Raw genomic sequence first — 20,695 nt, forward strand, 5'->3', positions numbered from 1 at the left:
ATTATACATTAATTATATAAAATGTCATACCCTAAAAACATACGTATATTTGAACAACTTACCACCTGGCATCCCTATTTTGTCATTACAGGCAGACATTTCTTTACCGCTTTCAGTTATTTTAACATTTTTCCACAAAAAAAGTGAAAATAGCAGATATATATATATAAGCTCATGGTGCATTGTGAGCTTGCAGATAGTCTATTTTTGCTATTTCTGGAAAATTGTTAAAGTATTAAATAAGGCTGAGGAGTTTAAACTTTTTGTATTTATTACAAATTTGCACAGGTGAGGTTTGACATTTTTACTTGTCTTTCGGTCTCATGTTTGAAAATCCCAAGAGTCATGTCAACGCAAAAGTTTAAAAGACACTGAAGCTATCGTTGTTCCATTTAAATGATTTGTTTAATCAGTCTTATTGGTGGACATTGTTTTAAACCATTACAGCATTGTAAAAGAAAAAAGAAAAAAGAGCCACAGTACAGTGCACATTCATTAGTTACAAATACTGTAAAATACTGAGAAAACACTCACAGCTGTCAGATGCTGGTCTCAGCATGTAGACAATTATGTAGACAATTCATGTTGGACACAGCAGTAGTGCAAAATATTCCATGGCAGATATTAAGTGGATCAACATTTTAGTTTGTCCCATAACCTCTCCCGAGACAGCATTTGATATGCTACACTACAGATAAAAGACAAAAGCAACAGACTTAAATACTGAGTAAAGATTTTTTTTCACACATCTTGTAAACAAGATTTGTGTGGTCTTAAGTTGGATTTTGCTGTCAGACATGTGATTTACACTGTTAATCCTCACTGTTTCACCAGTGTTTTTAAGTTCTTAAATAGCACCGTTTGATTGAACAAGCCATTCAGAATTTTCCCTGGCTGTCATGTCACACTGGGAACAATTTACCTTAGGTAGAAGACAACCTTTCTCGTTTAGCTAGCAAAAGCTACATTTTGGTTTATAGCTGGATGAAGTGAGATGACAAGTTAAGTCTGGTCATTGGAAGTTTGTGGTTGTTGGCTGTCAGAAGGATTTTTGTGTAATCCTTTTAGCATTATTGTATAACTGTACCTCTGTACTTTGTTAATAAAGTATTCAATCAATCAATCAATAAATCAAAAACCACCAAGACAACCCTGCATTGTCCTCCAAAAGCCTAGTTCAGAACAGATTTTAGACGAGACAAAACAGTTTTAAGCTTGATTTATACTTCATCGTATGATGGCTAAATTAGCCTATATACAAGCTCAAAACTGTTATGAGCTTGTAGATTGGGTATTTTCAGCGCACAACACTGTCGTACGACAAAGCATAAATTAACCATTAGAACGTTGCAGAGAAAAATTGCAGCGGTCTGAATTAGCCTTAATGACTTAGTTCTTCATAGTCCGTGGCTGTAGTTAGGTCATGCTAGTACACCATTATGCCTGGTGCAGCAGAGGTAGGTGTGGAGCACTGGCAAACTAGTGGTAAAACCGCAACCTTTGGTGAAACGATGTTACAGATGTTTGTAACGGAGTGTAGTCAACACCCACGGGCGACATAAAGACCTAAAAAAAGAACTACCCCTTGGGCAGCATAAAAGATCCTGTTTGGCACAAAGCTCTGGACAGTATGTCTAATTATAGGGAAAGAGTTGCTAAGCCTTTTTGGTATTCCAATATCAAACAAATAATGCAGAACAAAGTTAATATGTTGGTGACATAACTCTGTACATAACTGATGTACAAAAGGCGACCTTTCAAACGTGTCAGTTAAAAAATAACAATCATCCCCAAAAAGCATTATTACGAATAATCTTTGGCAATTAGCAAAGAGCACCATGTCAAGCAATTCATATCTTCATCTTTCAAGGTTCCAAAAAGTCCCAGCTTTTTTGTGTGAAAAATGAGCAGATTTCACAGACGTTATCTGATTAGTCAACTAATCAATCAGTAAACTATTTATAGAATTTCCCTTTTTTTTTTTTACTTGTTCAAAAATGATTGTGCGATTTAGGCTTAGTAAAATATTTACAAATTACACCTCAGGACTTAACCATTAACCTTAACCTATTTCTTTACGGGTTGCCCTGTTATTGATGTTTTTTTGAATGATGTGACTCAGTGTGTTTTTTCTTAGCCTGCCTGATCCATTCCTTAAAGTACTTCACCTCCAGAGCCCGGGCTTCCAGGACGGAAGGCGGGTCGTAGTTGTTGTTGTAGCGGAGGTCCAGGTGGTGGGCTCCGTCAGGGATCAGCACGGTGATCAGAGAGTCCGAAATGTTTCGAGTCACTCCGCCGCTTGACCATGGATCGAGGCCGCCATTACTGAAAAAGAAAGAACAGACTGAATATGAGATTACCTACATATTTTTACAAAAGAAAAGCAACATTAACACCTGGAAGAGTTAACGATGCTCACTGTTACAAATTGATAGAGACACTAGCCAGATTGTGGCATTTTCCCCAATACCAAGAGCACAAATAATGGACTTGGGAAGAATGTACTCGTCATTAAACCAGAGCACACATCTTTCTAGTTGAGACAAACGTGTACTAACCATATTTCGTATAACACTTACCTGAAGATGATGTTGCTGTGCGACGCGATGTCCTTTCCTCCGTAGACGGTCCGTGTCCATTCAGCCCGCGGCCGCACTCCAAACATGGTATGACATTCATCTGAGAAGGCCTGGAAGTTCCACTCCTGAGGCTCGAACATGTCCTGTATGCCATCGGTGCACATGGGCATCACCATCTCTGTGCACGCCTGGGGAGGACAGACTCCACATTAACATTCATTCTGAAGGGTGAAGCCTGGTGTAGAGTTCTCAACGGGCCTGTAAATTAAGGCCCGGCCCTAACTGGGCCGGCCAGAGGCTCGGCCCGAACAATTACCATACAATTACCCGAAAAGCGTGCCTAATGTCCTCAAAGTCACGCATCCAACAAGCTTTGAACTGAGCAGATTGGACCTTCCGTTCCAGATATAATGGCCAAAACATCTTGAAAGCGTCCACTTTCGCCGATTTTCGATCGCAGAGTTTTGGCCATTGCCGTCCCTTTTTCTTTATTAACACGGGCTAGGAAGGACGGACGGCGACAAACTAGATACCTGAGTAAGGTTCACTTTGAGCTGCATCCAACACATCCACTGCCATTTCCGTCTGCCTTACCGCTAGGGGCAGTTGAGATGTCTTTTTTGGGGTAATAGATTTCTTTTTTCTTTCTTTTTTTTTTTCTTCACAGAACCCGAGACTCGGCCTGGCCCGACTAATTAGCATAGATTTTGGACCCGGCCCGGCCCAAAAACGTCAGGTCGGGTAGGGTTGGGTTCGGGCAGTATTTGAGAACTCTAGCCTGGTGTAGACTTCATCGTACGATGGTGTCGCTCGCCAAAACAGTTTTGCTCACACCCCTATGTTTCACTTCATTATATTCTCATGCTGATATATACCTGGTAATACCAGCCGAGGAAGCCCAGGTTTCCAGTGGCCGTCTGGGAGGTGTTGAGACACAGAGTGTTTCCTGTGTAGTTGTAGTACACTTTGACTGCTTGGGAGATGCCATGCAGCAGCTGGTAGTCAGATACAGTCGACTGGAAACTGAGGTACTTGCAGACCACCTTGGATACAGAACATAATAAAACAATACACAGCAACAAGGTAAGATTGTGTTCATTATGTTAACCTTGAAGAAAAACTGCTGTGCAACTGCGCCGCCCAATATACAGCCCCCTAGTCTCGATACCCACGTTTATATACAGCCCCCAAACTTTTAGATAATATACGTAGTGGCCAGTTTAGGATGGCATGTAGTGCCATCTTAAATTGGCCTCAATAAGGATGGAATTCGAATGTGCATGTGAAGAGCACAAAACAGTTCATTAACTTCCCATGTTGTTTGTTTCCTATAGTATTTTCTCCACCTACCCTATAGAACAGTGCCATACCATTGATATACTACTATAAGAAACCTTGGATCCATATGCTTAATAATACTAGATTTAGGATTGCTTGTAGTGTTCCTTATTTAACATATGACTGGCATCGATGAGGATGGGATTTCGAACCCACACATGCAACAGACAATGAGTGAGTAGGCCTAGTCTACTCTATTGCCTGCCCATGACCACCTCATTTCATTAACATGGGACCCGGGGACCTGCAGAGGTCCTTGGGGTCTCAGAGGGTCCCCAGCTAAATGGTTGATATTTAGGTAGCAAATAGACCCTTATAGGTTTGTAACCAAGAGAATGTACAAGAGGATTCTACAGTGTAGAATGGGGCACCAGAGCATAGTAGCAATGCCTATCAAACTGGCATCTCCTTGCAATTAAAAAGGTTGAGAATATAGAATGTTTCACCTGCTGAAGATATTCATACATTTATAATGCAAAAATAATGGGACGGGAAGACAGAAGAAGTATTAATACTTGCAATGCAGCATCAGAGTGGAAAACAGACAAACAAAAAAGGCTGTTTCCCTTAGATCTGAGCTGTTTACAAGGCCCCTACTGTGGCCCACAGGGTGTTTTTTTCCCCTCCTACACAGAAAGTGGTGGCGCCTGATTTGCATATGAAATTCACTAGAATGAAAAGTAGACCCAACTTCAATTTATTGCCCTAAACTTGGCATGAGAGGAAATATGTCCCATCTACATTTACTTTCCTGCAAGAAAACACGCAAAACACAATAATACTCAATCTTCAAACGTGCAGCGCGACCCTGACGATGCTTTGTTTTCTTCAAGTGAAAACTATGTGTTTATATTATAGTTGACAGTTTCAGCTTGTATTTTGTTCTCACTGTAGCTACGTGGCCTTGCTTGTTGTTATGGTAGCAGCGACGGAGTTGGCCGCGGCCGCACTCTTTGTGAGGCGCAGAAACTGGGGCTAGCTTGTTTCGGAGGTTGGAGCTGTGCTGGAGCGGAGTCTGTCACTGGCGCTTTTGTCTACGGGCCGGGGAGGAGTTGGTGGTCGATGGATGAGGAAAGCCACAGACGTGTCCAACTAAAAGATTTATACCGTGAAAAGGAGGAGAAAAAAGTACAATTGCTCCAAAGCATCTTCTCTCCCTACTTTTCAGATAGGATTAAGGCTTAAACATTCATCTATGCCAACAGATTTCTCTCCTCTAAGCCCTCAATACTGCGTTCTCACAGTCACTCACATAATCACATTAGCTTTGTCATTAAAAAAAAGCTCCTCTTTTGCGCCCACTGCCTAAACCGCTTAAACCACCCATAGGGGTCGCATACATTAAATGAGCAGAGCCTCAAAATGACCATTTAGTGTTTATCTTCCACCAAGAGATACCCCACAGCTCAAGGCGTCCACTGGTATATTGTAAAAGTCAGTGACAGATGTATAGAGTGGATAAATTAGCCAGAAAAACAGTCTATAGCGACAGTAAACAGTTTTTGTCATGAGGCTGGATTGTGGGGCCCCGCAAGAGGGGTGTTCAAGCACTACGCTGAGAGTTTAGGGTCAATAGCGGGACTTGGTTTATGCACGTGACGCGTCCAGGCGACTGCAAGTACACACACTGCGCCCAAGTCAGTTCCTGCTTCTCAAAACAGCCGCTGTACTGTCACAAGTGCCTTTCCAGGAAGAACAAAAGACGTTTGTAATGTTAACAGCAACAACAAAAAAGGGGTCCGCTTTTAAAAAACGAGTGGAAGACAGCTTAGGTTCTGTTTGCCAAATTACCGATATATGTAGCCAATTAATTTTTGGTGGGCAAATAATTGGCTAACGTTCCTGCCTGAGGAAGTGTTTAGCCAACTGCCGGTTACCACACCATTCAACTGAGCGCTGTGAACCTTTGTTCAATGTCATGACCATGGGTCGCCCCGGGCAAAATGTTTCCACCGTGCCATGTGACCAGACTCTAAGGAACACCTCAGAGATCTGAAGGAGTGTGCAAATGAAAGGGCCATTGGTGAGCGAGAAGAAAGGGGCTTGTAGCTGCCTTATCTAAAGAAAAACTTCAAATCTCGAGGAAACAAGGAATCCTTATGAATATTGATGAGGTTAATTCACGGCTGCTGTAAACAAAAGGTTGGAGGAGCAGAGCAAACACTTGTAGCACACAGTCGGTCTCAATGACACCATCATGTCAATTAAGAAGGGACCGTCATGCTAAGCCAGGCATTTAAATGAACACAAACAGGAGACAGAAACAGGAATGTGCAGAATCTTTTTTTTCAGTGGTGGAAAGTACATTTACTCAATGTATTTTACTTTACTTGACTATTTCCATTTTTCAATACTTTTGTACTTCTACTCACTACATCTCACTACAAAATATTACGCTTTTTACTCCACTACAATCATTTGACAGCTTTAGTTACTACTTTGTTACTTTGCAGATTTGCATTATTATTACAAAACATTATTACAATAACCACTTGAAACCTATTTTATACTTCTAGAAGCTCACAACACGTCGGAATGCAGCACGTTGTGAGCTTCTCAATCTGCGTGCTTTCACTGCAGGCACTGAAGGTATATTTTGATGCCAATACTAGCCTACTGTACTTTACATTTTGAACACAAGCATTTTACTTGTAACAGAACATTTTTATATTGAGGTATTGATACTTTTACTTAAATAAAAAATCTGTGTACTGTGTGTACTTCCATCACTGTGTGCAGGAGCAGAGGGGTAAGGCTTGGAATCATGATTTTGAGTTTGAGGAAATTTGTCCATTGAAATAAAATAGAATTTTGAGGAAATAAAAAAATGTCATTTGGAGGAATTTGTGCTTATCTTAGGTATTTTCTCAGTAATTTGTCATGTTTACCTGGATTGGCCAGCGAGGCAGTGGCTGGAGGAAGTTGGCTTGGTACGGGTAGTCCACCATGGCTAAATTCACCCAGGTCTCCTGAAGAAAGGCTTTGAAGTTGACAGAATCCTCCTTCTTCTTGAGGGGGAAGCATAAACTAAATTCTTCTGACAGCCATTGAAGACCACGATCTTTGCAAGAGAACAACAAAAATGATCTTAAATAACAAAACATGAGATTAGACATGGTAACCAAGATGAGCATAAACAGTAACCCCTAAAGGCAGCATTATGTAACTTTCCTCTTCTACCCCAGATCTGAACCCGGTTACCTGCGCAAGTGCTGATTTTCTTTTCACCATTGAGCTAATAGAGCCGGAAATTGAATCTTGACCATCAGGTCAAAATTCATGTCAGATCCTGTGTCTAGGCGAGACATGACCTTTGTCACGATATAAATGTCTCAAAAGAAGAGCAGGGAGACAAAATACAACCACCCCAACTGTATAAGTTATATATAACATTGTATTTGCGCCAAAGTCTGACGTCACTGCCGCTAGAGGGCGCTATCCCCCTGGGTCGCGGCATTTTTTTGTGTAGAAATCCCCATAGGGGGAGCTTAGATCACGTCATAGAAGAATTGTGTTCCAAAAATAAACACATCCTCCTGTGTTTCTGTCAGGGGGGTGGCTCTGCATCGTTTATGTTCATTCATATTTGATACACCCTGTTTATGGAGAAAATTGAATCATTCTGCCTTATAAAATCTTAAGAACTACACTTCCGGGTCTGAAATCACCGTCCCTACAGCAGCCACGTTCATGGGAATGTAAGCTTTGGGTTGTTTGACTCGTTTTCTAGCGTTTATTGTGTCACTCTTTGGGTACATTTGTACATTTCCACCTTCAGTCGAGACTTCATATCCATATGAGTAAAATCGCCGGGTGGAGTGTTTATTTTTGGAACACAGTTCTTATATGAGGCGATCTAAGATTCCCCTATGGGGATTTCAACAAAAAATAACGGCGTGACTAGCGGCAGTGACATCAGGACTTCGGTGATCTATTTGAAAACAATTATGGTTAATATAGTCTGTTTTTTTAAGTTTTGCCATCTCTGCCTCTAGCAGTCAGGTCGCCTGCCAAAAACTAAGGTCTTACTGCTAGCACTACTGCCCTCTCACAATATTTCACTTAAATATACTGCACTTTCAATTCAGACCCAGTCAGATTTTCCCAGCATTCCACATTATGTCGATGTCGGGCAGAAACCTTGTATCTCCATATTTCATCTTTTTTATGTTTTTTCATTGTATGACAGTCACGCAAAAGTAGAAATTAGAAAATGGGGGCGCCCGCTGGCCTAGCGGTCCAGGCTCATACCACATATGCTGGTAAACCAGCTTGACAGCGTGTCGCGGGTCGACTCCCGATCCCGACGACCTTTGCTGTGTGTCACCCCCCCATCTCTCTCCCCATTTCCTGTCAGCCTACTGTCCTGTCAAATAAAGGCATAAAAGCCCCCAAAAATATCTTTAAAAAAAATATATATATATTTAGAAAATGTTCGCCCAAAATGACATGGCCAAAATAGGGATGCCATGGTTGAAAGTGGCTTAAGTCTGTCGCTTGCAATATATTTAATCAATGAAAAGTATTAACTTTTAATTCATATTAAAATATGAATTAATTAAGAGCAACTGCAGGTTATTTTTTTCCATTTTACAATGGTTTTGGACATATAAGGTTTCCACCCGACAGTGACGATATATGGCTACACCTAGTTTATTTAGTGATTGGAAATATCCACAAGACCTCCATAGCATCTGTGTGAGCATTGGGGCACACACAGTATTGTATTGCATCACTGTAGTGCGACGTACCATAACGTACAGCAGTGGTACAGACAACTGTACTCATGGGTTGACTCACCGGTAGAGGAGACATTATCAATTGCCTTCCATGACCGCCTGACATTTACAGCACAGTTGAAGCCGCTCCGGGCGAAGTCTTGTGTTACTATTTTATAGAAGTCTCCGCATGGCACCATACCAGGGAACTGCCAGATCGGAGCGGAGGCGGCCAGGGCTCTGGAAATAATATAGGAAGAGACAGCTGGGGAGTTGACTTTCCACGTTTATTAGATGTTTCGTGAAAAAAGAAAAGCTGCATGCCCTGTCATTTCAAATCATCTGAATAACAACATGGATGTAACCCACATTTTACTGTGATACAAAAGCATATGAACAGTGGTTCTCAAAGTAGGATCTAGGCCGGGAGCACAGGGGTCCTTGGTGGGGTTCCAGGGGGTCCCCAGCTAAATTAGATATAGCATCAAAATCAATTGAACTACTTTAACCCTATATACATACGCTATTTAGAAAAAATATATATTGGACATTTTTTTAATATGTTTGAAATATTTTAATAACACAAATCTTGTCAAAACAATATTGGCACAAAATATTTTCAAATGGGGTCCGTGGCCAAATACATATTAATTTGTCCTAGACATGAAAAGGTTTGAGAACCACTGCGTTAGAAGCATGAATGCCCAGGTTCACAGATGTGTACGGTATGTGTGTGTGGAGTTCAAACGAGTTTAATACGATAATACGATAATACGATAATACTTTATTGTCAGTTCACACTGAAATTTGTCTTGCGACCCAGCAGCCATGTATGCAACAATAAACAGTTCACACATTTGACATGACACAAGAAAAACAAAACACAATACAAAATACATACATAAAGACATACAAAGACAAGAACAATGTCCACCTCTCAGCCTACCCTTGGCCTATAAATCCTGATTGAGCCTCAGTGTCGTCTGATGGACAAAGGACCTCTTCAGTTTGACCTTATTGTATGTAGGAACACCGTATCTCCTTCCTGAAGGCAGCAACCTATATTCTCCATACAAAGCATGGCTAGTGTTTGAAGTGATATTCCTTGCCAACCTTATCATACTATCATTATACGTAGTTGTATAGAGCCTCTGAAGTGGCTGTCCAACAATCTTTGAACAAATGTTCAGTTGCTGCAGCAGTTGTGACTTTAAGGCTACAGACAGACATCCATACCAGGTGGTACTACAGTACTGAAGAACACTCATTATAACAGAAGTGAAAAATTTTAACCGAAAAAAGTTTAACCGAATAACGGTTAGTAAGGGTTGTTTTATTTTCATTTATTTAACTTGTGTTGTGAATAATGGCTTCATTTATTGTACTTGACTCACTTAAGTGTATTTGTCATGTTTTTTTATGCTGAGGACCACAATGGAAATAACACATTTGCTGGTAACCCATTAAAACCAGGATAACATCTGTGTCATTTTATATCTTGGCTATTCAAAAATAGAAAATATACAAGCTCATAGCACGTCACTTCGTGCCCGCTATGAGCTGGTAGATGAGAACATTTTTAACTCATTCACTGCCTGAATTATTTCTGGCCGCGTTTGCCCACTGCCAAGATTTTTCATTGAAAAAAAAAAGTACTCAGGAGCCGAGATACAGAATTTTTAAGATTTAAGTTAACAAGGAAGTGGATGGGAGTCTAGATCTTCGAAAAATCATATCTCCTTGGTCTTTGGGTCATTTTTTTTTTTTAAATGTATTTTTTATTATTTTTTAAGTCGTTTTAGTCGTTCTAGGCAGGCATGGCTTATGGGACAGAAGTCGTTTTAGTCGTTCTAGGCAGGGAATGAGTTAACTTAAATCTTTGCTTCTTGGGGTTTCCATTTCCAGATGTTCTGGGGGGACCCCCGAAATACATATAATTTGGGGGGTCCTAGACATAAAAAAGTTTGAGCACCACCGATATTATAGCAAAACATTTCAGAAAACTGTTAGGATTTAGAAGACTTTTGGAATCGGCTTCAGGTCTTAATGGTTTAAGATGATAGATAGTGTCTAATAAATGTAATCAAATCAAAGCCCTTACCCAACAACTATATTGGGGTACTTCATCCTCATCCAGGCAGAGAGCATGCCTCCGTAGGATCCACCCACAGCGATGACGGGGCTGAGTTGAGCTCCAGGCGTGCTGCTCTTCAACGCTTCAATCAGCACCGCAAAGTCTGCCAGGGCCTGCTCTGACGTCAGGTAGTTCAGATGCTTGGTGTCCTGCAAGGAACCACGGCGCACAATAATGCCTGATTAATACCTTTTGGTTTGTCGGTGCTAGTTTCTGCATGCGACACCGTCGAGGGTATTATTACCGGCCATGCATAATAAAACTGCCTGTCAAATGATCGTGTAAAGTGCTAAGGTGGATCTTCACGTACGCTGTAAGACTGCTCTCCAAACGGCATGGATTCTCCATAATAACGATGTTCTGCGAAAACCAGCATGGCACCCAGCTCCTCTGCAACGTCCCACATAAAACCCTGAAAATACACAAAAGGTACAGTCAGAATGGACACACGTGTGGAATACAATACAAGCTTTCACAGCTCAGCATAAGTCTTGACTTAAGGCCTACAGTATATGCTTTGTCGTACGACGAATAGCGAAAAATAGACGATCAACGAGCTCACAACTCAAATCTGCTATTGATTTATTCATTTGAACTTTTCACCTTACTTCTTCCCCCCCATTTAGTTGTAATGGCAATTCATTCCTCCCCACACACATTTCTGTGTGTTGTCAGTCACTGCTATTGCCTCCTTCTGGCTCACCTGCCAGTAAGGACCCCCCAGCGGGAGGACGCAGAGCCTCGTCCCACTCCACTCCAGGTGCCAACCCCCAGCCAGTAGAAGTACAGTGACTGCAGTGACAAATATCACCTCCCAACCTACCGTGTTGTTGCAGAACCAGGCGATGTCCCCTTCGTTGCCCGTGTAGAACAGGATGGGACCTCCTTCCCGATGCCAGTGCTGGTCAGCAACGAGGTACCGCTGCTTGAAAGTGCCATCCTCCAAGAACCCAAAGTGATCGATCTGGGACAGGAGAAAACCACAAACCAGTATAGTGTATTTGCAGTTGTGGAAGGTAACCAAGTACATTTACTCAAGTGCTGTATTTAAGTACAATTTTTCAGTACTTTATACTTCTACTCTAATTCACCTCTAAGGCAAATATTGCACGTTTTAGTCCACTACATTTATGTGACAATTTGAGTTACTAGTTACTATAAACTATTTAGATTATTAATAATGAATCAAGATATTGATAAAAAATCCAAAGTATAAAATAAGGCTTAAGTGGCTCATGATTGTGGCGTGGGCGATGGCTGATTTAGGTCACACCTGGCCTGAGTGCAAACTAATTGGGCTCTGGGCTGCCATCACCCACACCACTATGATCAATAATGATTATAGTCCAATAATGATATACATGATTCAGAAATGACCATTATGCATAGTGAGTACTTTTACTTTTGCTACTTTAAGTATATTTACATGCTGATACCTTTGCACTGACTTATGTAAGATTTTGAATGCAGGATTTTGACTTGTAACAAAGTATATGTACACAGTGGTATTGCTACTGTGACAATGTGACCACACATTGTCACGAAGGAACAATGCTGACTGATTTTGTGCTGTACATGCCCATCAAGAGTGTACGCTTGCTTGCTGGGTGGTGTATCGTGGAGACAAAGGACAAACTACAGACTTCAGTTGCTTCGTTCGAGGGGAGAATCACCAACGGTTGACTGTCATCTCTCTGCCACCTTAGCTCTGCTGTGGAACCTAAAATAGTTTAAATGTGGTTCAGGTCGTTCTATGGGTTTGCCAGGAAAGACACCTGTAGCCAACCACAGGCCAAATTAGTCCAAACCAACTCCTGTCTGTAGACAGGGGTTCAAATGTGTCAAAGAGGGACACTGGACAGTAAAAGGGAAGATTAAATACCCATGTAGTATGTGTATGTCTTACTGAATTTCTTGACAACAGAAGTGACAAAGTATTCTGGGTTGCCTTATTAATGGTCTGTCTAGTGGAAGGGGCCATGTGGTATATAATGGCTGAACACTTTTACCATTATATCAGACTGCTGCGGTGCTCAGGAGCGGTTATCACCTAAGATATCTTTTGATGGGTCTCCTTTGTTTTTGACATTTTTTTAATTGACACTTGGGGGAAATAAACTATGTTAAAATCTGCCAAACTGTGTGCCATGCCATCACTTGATGATGTCTGGTCGTGCTACGAGGTTGCATACTACCCCCAACCGAGGCAGGGGTTTTACAGCTATTTTAGCATAGCTGTACTATGTAACATTTTAGAGAATAAAATGTTAACTTGTCCAATCTGCATGGTAGAGTATGTTAATACAATATAACTTATACAACTGGAGTGGTTGTACTTGGTCTCCCTGCTCTTCTATTGGGACCAGTGTTTCCCCTATGCATTAAGCAGTGGCGGGCCGCCACCCCTTAAATCCGACCGCCACAGTATGATTTTGTCTGTAAAAAGAAATTATATAATTGCTCAAATGCATTGATATAATGCTCAAATGCTCTCAGGCAGGATGCCATCTGTGCCATCACTAGTTGTTGATGTGTGACTGACTGATTTGTATACTTTTGTCTAATAAAAGTATATTTTCCTAAATCTGGAGACAACTCATATGTAAACTATACAGATTATTACTGTGCACATGTACTATATAAGATAAGACTTTGTGTTTGAGCATACATATGCATTTTGAGAACCCAAAATTTGGCTACACGCGCACGCCAACTTTTTCCCGCGTGCGTGCTTCACGCGCGCACAGCGCATTCCTCCCCCACACCTTCAGCTTCTGGCTAGGGGGAACACTGGAGACCTTTAGATTCTTAGTTTGACACGACCAAGTTACGAGTGGTACTGCCGGCAGGTCAAGATTCAATGTTCTCCCCTGGGCGGGCAAGCAGGCGGGCTCTATTAGTTCAGTGGTAAGAAGTGCAGCACTTGCGCAGGAGACCAGGGTTCAAATCTGGGGTAGAACATGAACGTTACGAAGTGCAGCTTTAAGTCAAGATATTTCAATACTTCTACCACAAGTGTGTTTCTATGCAAGAGTTACACGTTTACAAAGTTACCCAAGAGCACCAGCCCATCTCATTTTCATAGAGAAGACACTTTATTGATCCCGCAGGGGCAATGATAAATAAATGAATGGCTGAGTTGCTGCAGCAGCCCAGTAGCAGTATACAAATAGAGAGAACCACAATAACAGGAATAGAGCTGAGCATTTAAATATTGTAGTAGGGCGCTCTCTCAGCAAAAATGTCAATATTCATACATTATAAAACTACACAAGGGAAAAATACTAAAACATGAATTGTTAATGAAACGGCCAAGAAAGCTAATTAACCACTTCAACCCCAGCATCCGTATTGTGGGGAAAGCTTTCGCTGAAAATAGCAGATAATAATAATAATAATAATAATCTGGATTTATATTGTGCTTTTCTAAGTACTCAAAGACGCTCTACATGTGTGTGGGGGCCAGGGGAGAGGACAAAAAAGAAAAAGAAAAGATAAAAGCAATAGAACACTAAATAGCACAACAGAAAATACACTAGTATTGAGCCCTGAGGGACTCCGGTTACCCATATGGGGTTTAAGTGGTTAAGGTTAACGAGACGAGGACTGAATCTTTAACCATTGTTTTTGGAAGACGGGTCTATCCACTTCACAGCGCTCCTGTGACCTGGGTGTGATGAGTAGGTACCTGGCCCAGAGCCAAAGCCCCGGCAGTAAGGGGAGCCAAACCCCAGGAGTTGTTGGATACTAGGGGTAATTAGCCTCAATTTGTATAAAACTCTGGAGCCAGTCTAAGAGATGCCACATTAGTTCCACATCAGACGAGTTCTGAGGTGTCCTTTTGATCCGGCCTCGGGGATTCTTGCCATTTTCAAACGGCACTTGATCCATTCTGCTTTGAACACGGGGAACATCATAGAGGAAACGGATACTAACTCCGCAGAGCAGGCCCGACCCCACGAGGCTGCTGTGTGCAGTGGTGGAAAGTAACTAAGTACATTTACTTAAGTACTGTACTTCAGCACAATTTTGAGGTACTTTTACTTTAGGCCAACTGGAGTATTTCCATTTTTTTTATACTTTTACTCCACTACTATCTCAGAGTCAAATATTGTACTTTTTATACTCCACTACAATTATTAGAAAACTTTAGTTTACTAGTTAAACGTTAACTAATAATCCAACGTAGATTTGGATTATTATTACAAAACATACAGTAACCACTGCAGCCCTATATACATTTCGACCATTTGAAAATAGCCGATCTACAAGCTCACAATGGGTCGCTTGTAGATCTGCTATTCTCTTTTCTTTTTTTTTTAAGAAATGGGACATTCTGTATAATGAGCACTTTTACTTTTGGTATAGTACATTTTGATGCCAATACTTTTGTACTTACGTACTTTACTCAAGTACATTTGGACTTCCGTACTTTTACTTGTCACAGAGTATTTCTACATTGCAGTATTGATACTTTTACTTAAAGCAAAACATTTGAGTACTTTTACCACCACTGGCCGTGTGCCACAGGGAGAACATGTCCAGGCCTTGAAATGGACCCAGCGTTTAATACAAAATGTATTTTTTTGTGGGGGGGGGGGGGGGGGGGGGGGGGGGTTTCCACCCCCTCAGCGCTTCTTGCTTACTCTCTCCCTTCGCTGGGAGGATACAAAAGGGAGCCAGCAATTTTATGAGCCAATGACAGCTAAAAGATTCTGGGGCCTGAATGTGCTCATTCATCCTTCTCCACTTTAGAGCTTTGGCACTGGGTTTAAGTGTGAGGGGGGGGGGGGGGGGGGCATGGGGTGCCGGTGGGGGTACATGGGGGGGTGGGGGGGGGGGGCATAGGGTTTAAAGCAGTGGTTCTTTAATGGTTTTGTTTCGGGGCCCAAATTTGGCATAGAGTGGATGCGGACTCAGAACCCCGCAAAATGTTCAACAAGTAACACAATATTCCTCTGTTGAACAGTATTGGCTCTCTGTCCTGACGCCGTCAGCATATCTTGTGACACACTTTCAGGAGCTCCAAGTTCCCACCGGTTGAGAAACTCTGGCTTAAAGGCGTTTGATCCATTGGCAATTGATTAGTCACAAAACTATTTCAGCTGTAAAATAAAGAATGCTATGCTTTGCTACCTTTGGCAAAAACAATGAGTTTTCTAAATCCTAACAGCTTTTTTTTTTTTTTTAATTCAAAAATAGCAGATCTACAAGCTCATAGCGCGGCACTCGGTGCCACTCTATGAGCTTGTATATCTGCTATTTTTTAATAGCCAAAGAAATCTAAAGTGACACAGATGCGTTCCAGGTCTTAATGGGTTAATAACTGTGTCTATAAAATGTATATCATTTTGCTAAGTGAAGACTTCTTTAAAAGCACACTGTTTTGCTACAATTTCATGTAAAACAAAATGTCAGATTATTTGCTTTTTGATAAAAGAAAAAAGGGGAAAATATATATTTAAATTCTAATGAACACAACTCCATTAACAAAACCAAACTGCAATTTTAACATACAAGTTACAATATACAGCACCATAATGCACAATATTACAGTATAATAGCCACTAGGTGTGTAACTACCACAATATCAGAATGTGCGTCACAAAATCTTAGACTGGCTTTACAATTTTAATAATATCATATAGCCTGCTATATAGTGCCTCCTTGTGGCCATTGCAGGTAGAACATGAATCAAGTTTATCAAACTAAAATCAAATCCACAGTATTATACATCTGATGTAGCCTACTAGTCTAGTACTGCATGTAACATACTGCATCCATGCTAATGGCCAATTAAATCCTATGGGAAACAAGCAAAGAACAAGATATAGTAAACTATAGCAATGTTTCTCAAAGATGTCCAAAGATGCACTTATTGTAAGTCGCTTTGGATAAAAGCGACTGCTAAATGACTGTAATGTAATGTCCATGTTTTGATTGGTTGATTGATTGAATACTTTATAAGACAGAGACGTTAATAAACAGCATGAGGCACAGTCTAAAAGGATAACACAAAAAAGTCCTGGGGACTTGTTTCCATTGTGGTCCTAATGTCAAATTGATATGTATTTGGCCGCAGAACCCCATTTGAAAAGATGTTGTCACCCCATGACACAAGATATGTCAACATTTGTCAAGATTTTTCAGAAATACCAGATCGCCGAAATAGAATCACAGAATAGATGAAAAATAAAATAGGTGAGTGTTTAAACTGTTCCTCATTTTGCTGGGGACCCCCTGGAACCCCCTCAAGGACCCCTGGGGAGTCCCCAGACCCCACTTTGAGAGCCAGTGAACTATCTATAGGACAGTTTGCCAAAAGGATGCAAAAGCTAAACTTCCATTCATTGTCTGGAAGCAATCAAGAGGATTTCCTCTGAACTACTGTCGAATCACTTGTTCTGCTCTTCACACCCAGCCTAGACCAGAGCATCTGTGACATCCATTGATTTCTATTCTGTTCCACTTTTTCAATGTACTTTTACATATAATGGGATGCACAGTATGTGAGCAACTCGACAAAAGAAAACTCCATCTGTTAAAAATAGCAAATCAAATTAACTAAAACATATTAAACTGGGGGATAACAATAGTTAACCAGTTGAACCCCAGCATCCCTATTCTGGGTGGAACCGAACGTTCACCAAAAATAGTCGATCTACAAGCTCACAACACCTCGCAATGTTGTGAGCTTGTAGATCGGCTATTTTTGACAAGGAGATGGTGTAGAGTCAGTGCAAAAAGCATACCAAGCACAGTTGCAAATCAGGTCCGTTGGACTATAGATGGTTTAAGAGACAAAACAAGCCTGTTCTAATGAGCTTGGGTCAAACACACAGACAAGACAATGGCCATATGGGAAGGAAGACAAGGAAATTGCAGTTTAAATCTTCTTGACATCTTGCCAGACTAGACAGGATAGAGTGGGTGGTGGGATAAGGAGGAGATCATTGTCTCCATGTCTAAAAAACTGGACAAATGCATGATCATCATCCATAATATTTTAACCTAAAACCTATAATAACCAGGAAGCACATCTGCCCTTCTGCAGAATAATGTGAAAATAGAGCAATGTGTTTTCCTCAGTCCTCCTAAATAAACGTCAACGTTAAAGTTCTACATGCGAGGAAACATTAGGGCGAGTCGTGCACCACAAGCTGCGCCAAAACATTACTGACCTCTCATCACGTGGGGTTTGGAAATCATATTTGCAGATGGAACATTCTAAAACATCAGCAATAACAGAATACTGACCTTATGTGATTCCTATAATGTTCTCATTGTGGACCAAAGGAACACAATGGAAATAAGCTCTCAAGCTTTTTTGTGTTTTATGCTTTTGACAGATATGTCAAAAGGATATAAATGTACAAACAATAAACTGTATGTTCATGTATATGCATTTGTGTCAATAAGAACGTTAATCAATCAAAAAAGAAAATAATTTAATATGCTGTGTTAGTCCAATACATCCCTGACTGAATATACTGTATAATGTGTATATGACTTATAAACTCATTTCCATTAGCTGATGGCAGGGAAGATTAGCCGTAATAGCAAAAATAGCAGATCTACAAGCTCACAACCCCTGGTGACGTTACAATTTGTGAGCTTGTATATTGGCTATTTTAAGTGGCTATAGTGGTTGAAGGGGCTATCCCATAGCAGAGAGGTCACACTGGTTCAACCCCTTGAGCGGGAGACTGAACCCCCTACCTGCTCCCCCATGGTAACTTGATCTGGATCAGTGTGTCACTTCAATGTGTTATGTAGGCTAACATGCAGTGTGTGATGATAGCAACATGTGATTGCTTCAACATGTACAACATACTGTTCAGACTATAGCCCCCTGCAACCTGAGCTGGGATTAGTCACTTTGATGCAATGCAACATGAATGATTTTTTATCTCAACCAGTCATAGCCTACAACTTTGTGGGTATAGGTAGGTAGTTTTGTTTAGTGTTTGTAACCTCTGGTCATTTGCATTTATTGTTTTCTGCAAGTTTCACTAGCCCAACCAAGCCCTAAAAAACACGTTTTTCCTGACCACTGGGTCAGGAAAAGTGGGTCGCAAAATGGTTTCACAGGGGCCGAACAAAGAGCGATTATTATAATTATAATTGGTTACTGACTTCATGGTCAAAACATACATTTACACCCCAGGATGGAGCCAGCTGAATTCAGTTAAAAAACACTGTATGGCAGTCTTGTGAGTATGTGGCAATACATTAGTCAAGTACAGCCACTGTTGTCTTGTGACTATGAGTCAGGTGCACATGTCACTGCCAGCACCAACACACTAAACAAGAACTTGGGACACTGAAGTAATGTTATACAAAAGAAAACTGCTGAATAAAAAAAAAAGGAATACTTCCTTCTTTTAGTCGCTACACCCGAGGGTCTGTGTTTTCAAACTCACTGGACCCTGGAGACCTTTTTAGGCAGACAGCCAGAAAGAATAATGTTGCTGAAAGGGAACTGAACCAGTTGCCTGATGAGATGGCTTTCCCCTCACTACAGGAAGCCTATTGTCAACAGACACAGTAGTAGTGTGAATAAACTGTAAAAGGTGTACATTGAAAATTAAAGAAAGCGCAAGTGGTCCAGTTATTATCAGAGCATCACAAACAAAACAGCTCATAAAAAAGTAGGTTACCAACAGGGAACATTGAAAGAATATAAACAAAAGTAGATAAATGTGACAGTTACAAGTCTCTAAAACATGCAGTGGTGTAAAGTAACTAAGTATATTTACTTAAGTACTGTACTTAAGTAAAGTTTTGAGGTATTTTTACTTCTACTCCACTACATCTCAGAGGGCAAACAGTACTTTTACTCCACTACAATTATTTGAAAACTTTAGTTAGTTACTTTGTACATTTTGATTATTATTACAAAACATATATTAACCACTTCAGTCCTATATAAACTTTGGCCATTTTCAAATATCTGTAGATAAATATCTATTTTCAAAATATTTTAATAGATTTTAGACTTAGATTTTTGTCAAACGTGACATGCTACATAATGAGTACTTTCACTTTTGATGCTTTAAGTAGATTTTGATGCCAATACTTTGTCAAGTAAATTTTGATTACCAGACTTTTACGTGTAACAGAGTATCTACATTGCAGTATTACTTTTTCCTTAAGTAAAACATTTGGGTACATTTTCCACCACTGAAAACATGTTATTCCTGGCAAACTGTGCAATCAGAGTGAATGAAGTTTATAGACTCACCTTTTGGTCAAAGTACTGTGTTTCATAGCTGATGGTGGTGGTGTTCTCCTGGGTTGAGTGGTGGTGGTGGTGTTGGTGTAGATGGTGTTGTTGTTGGTGTAGATCTGCCGCTGGACGCCGGGCGAACAACAGTTGTGATTTAAGAGCAAACACGTGGACACTGCAGTCGAGACACAACAATAACATTAAAATGCCCAGGAGGAATGCAGCAGCTCTGTCCAATCCCCCAGCAACAGTCCCACTAAATAATGTAAATGCACGCTTCATCTCTGCTGCTGCTGCTGCTGTACAGTAACTATGTTATTACAGACTGAGAGCCTGAACTGGCTACAAAGTAGCCAGACAGAAAGAGCCTGAACTGGCTACAAAGTAGACAGACAGAAAGAGGAAACCCTGTGCTCTGTGTTTACTTCGTCGTGCGATCGTGTCGCTCAGTGAAAATAGCAGATCTGCAAGCTCACAACGCCTGGCGTCCGCGACGCGTTGTGAGCTTGCAGATCGGCTATTTATTTCCCCCGAGACGGAAACGATTGAAAGAAGCAGAAGCCAGACGCGCTTGTGTCAGCAAAACTAAAGAGGTGTGTCTGGGGTGAGCATAGCCCTACACACATGAGCAGTGTGTTTAGTGTCTACCACTGTACAATTGTTACACATTTTAACCTCACACTATAATAGTGACTAT

The 20,695-nt window shown here is 40.9% G+C and overlaps 1 protein-coding gene and 1 long non-coding RNA gene across 2 annotated transcripts in view; both read right to left on the reverse strand.

Moving 5' to 3' along the window:
• Positions 1 to 250: 250 nt before the first annotated feature.
• prcp (prolylcarboxypeptidase (angiotensinase C)) lies at positions 251 to 20,368 on the reverse strand. Its single transcript, XM_084065223.1, has 9 exons — positions 20,014 to 20,368; positions 11,593 to 11,733; positions 11,080 to 11,181; positions 10,737 to 10,918; positions 8,718 to 8,875; positions 6,806 to 6,978; positions 3,455 to 3,622; positions 2,580 to 2,767; positions 251 to 2,325 (listed from the first exon to the last, which is right to left on the reverse strand). The coding sequence occupies exons 1-9, from the start codon at positions 20,278 to 20,280 to the stop codon at positions 2,091 to 2,093; spliced, it is 1,614 nt and encodes a 537-aa protein (XP_083921349.1). The 5' UTR covers positions 20,281 to 20,368; the 3' UTR covers positions 251 to 2,090.
• LOC311050951 overlaps positions 251 to 20,695 on the reverse strand; it is a 68,332-nt gene continuing 47,887 nt past the window's right edge. The window contains exon 2 of the long non-coding RNA XR_014601344.1: positions 251 to 1,087. This is a non-coding gene — a long non-coding RNA (uncharacterized lncRNA). The remainder of the gene's footprint in view (positions 1,088 to 20,695) is intronic.

Source organism: Gymnoscopelus microlampas (genome assembly GCF_963454915.1).
Source record: "Gymnoscopelus microlampas genome assembly, chromosome: 8".
In the NCBI taxonomy this organism is placed as follows: Eukaryota; Metazoa; Chordata; class Actinopteri; order Myctophiformes; family Myctophidae; genus Gymnoscopelus; species Gymnoscopelus microlampas.

Coding starts and splice junctions, on each gene's coding strand:
- prcp (XM_084065223.1), bottom strand. CDS start 20,280: ATGAAGCGTGCATTTACATTATTTAGTGGGACTGTTGCTGGGGGATTG. Junction 3,623..6,805: donor TGCCTCGCTGGCCAATCCAG/GTAAACATGACA, acceptor TCTGTATCCAAG/GTGGTCTGCAAGTACCTCAG. Junction 2,768..3,454: donor TCCTCGGCTGGTATTACCAG/GTATATATCAGC, acceptor TGTCCTCCCCAG/GCGTGCACAGAGATGGTGAT.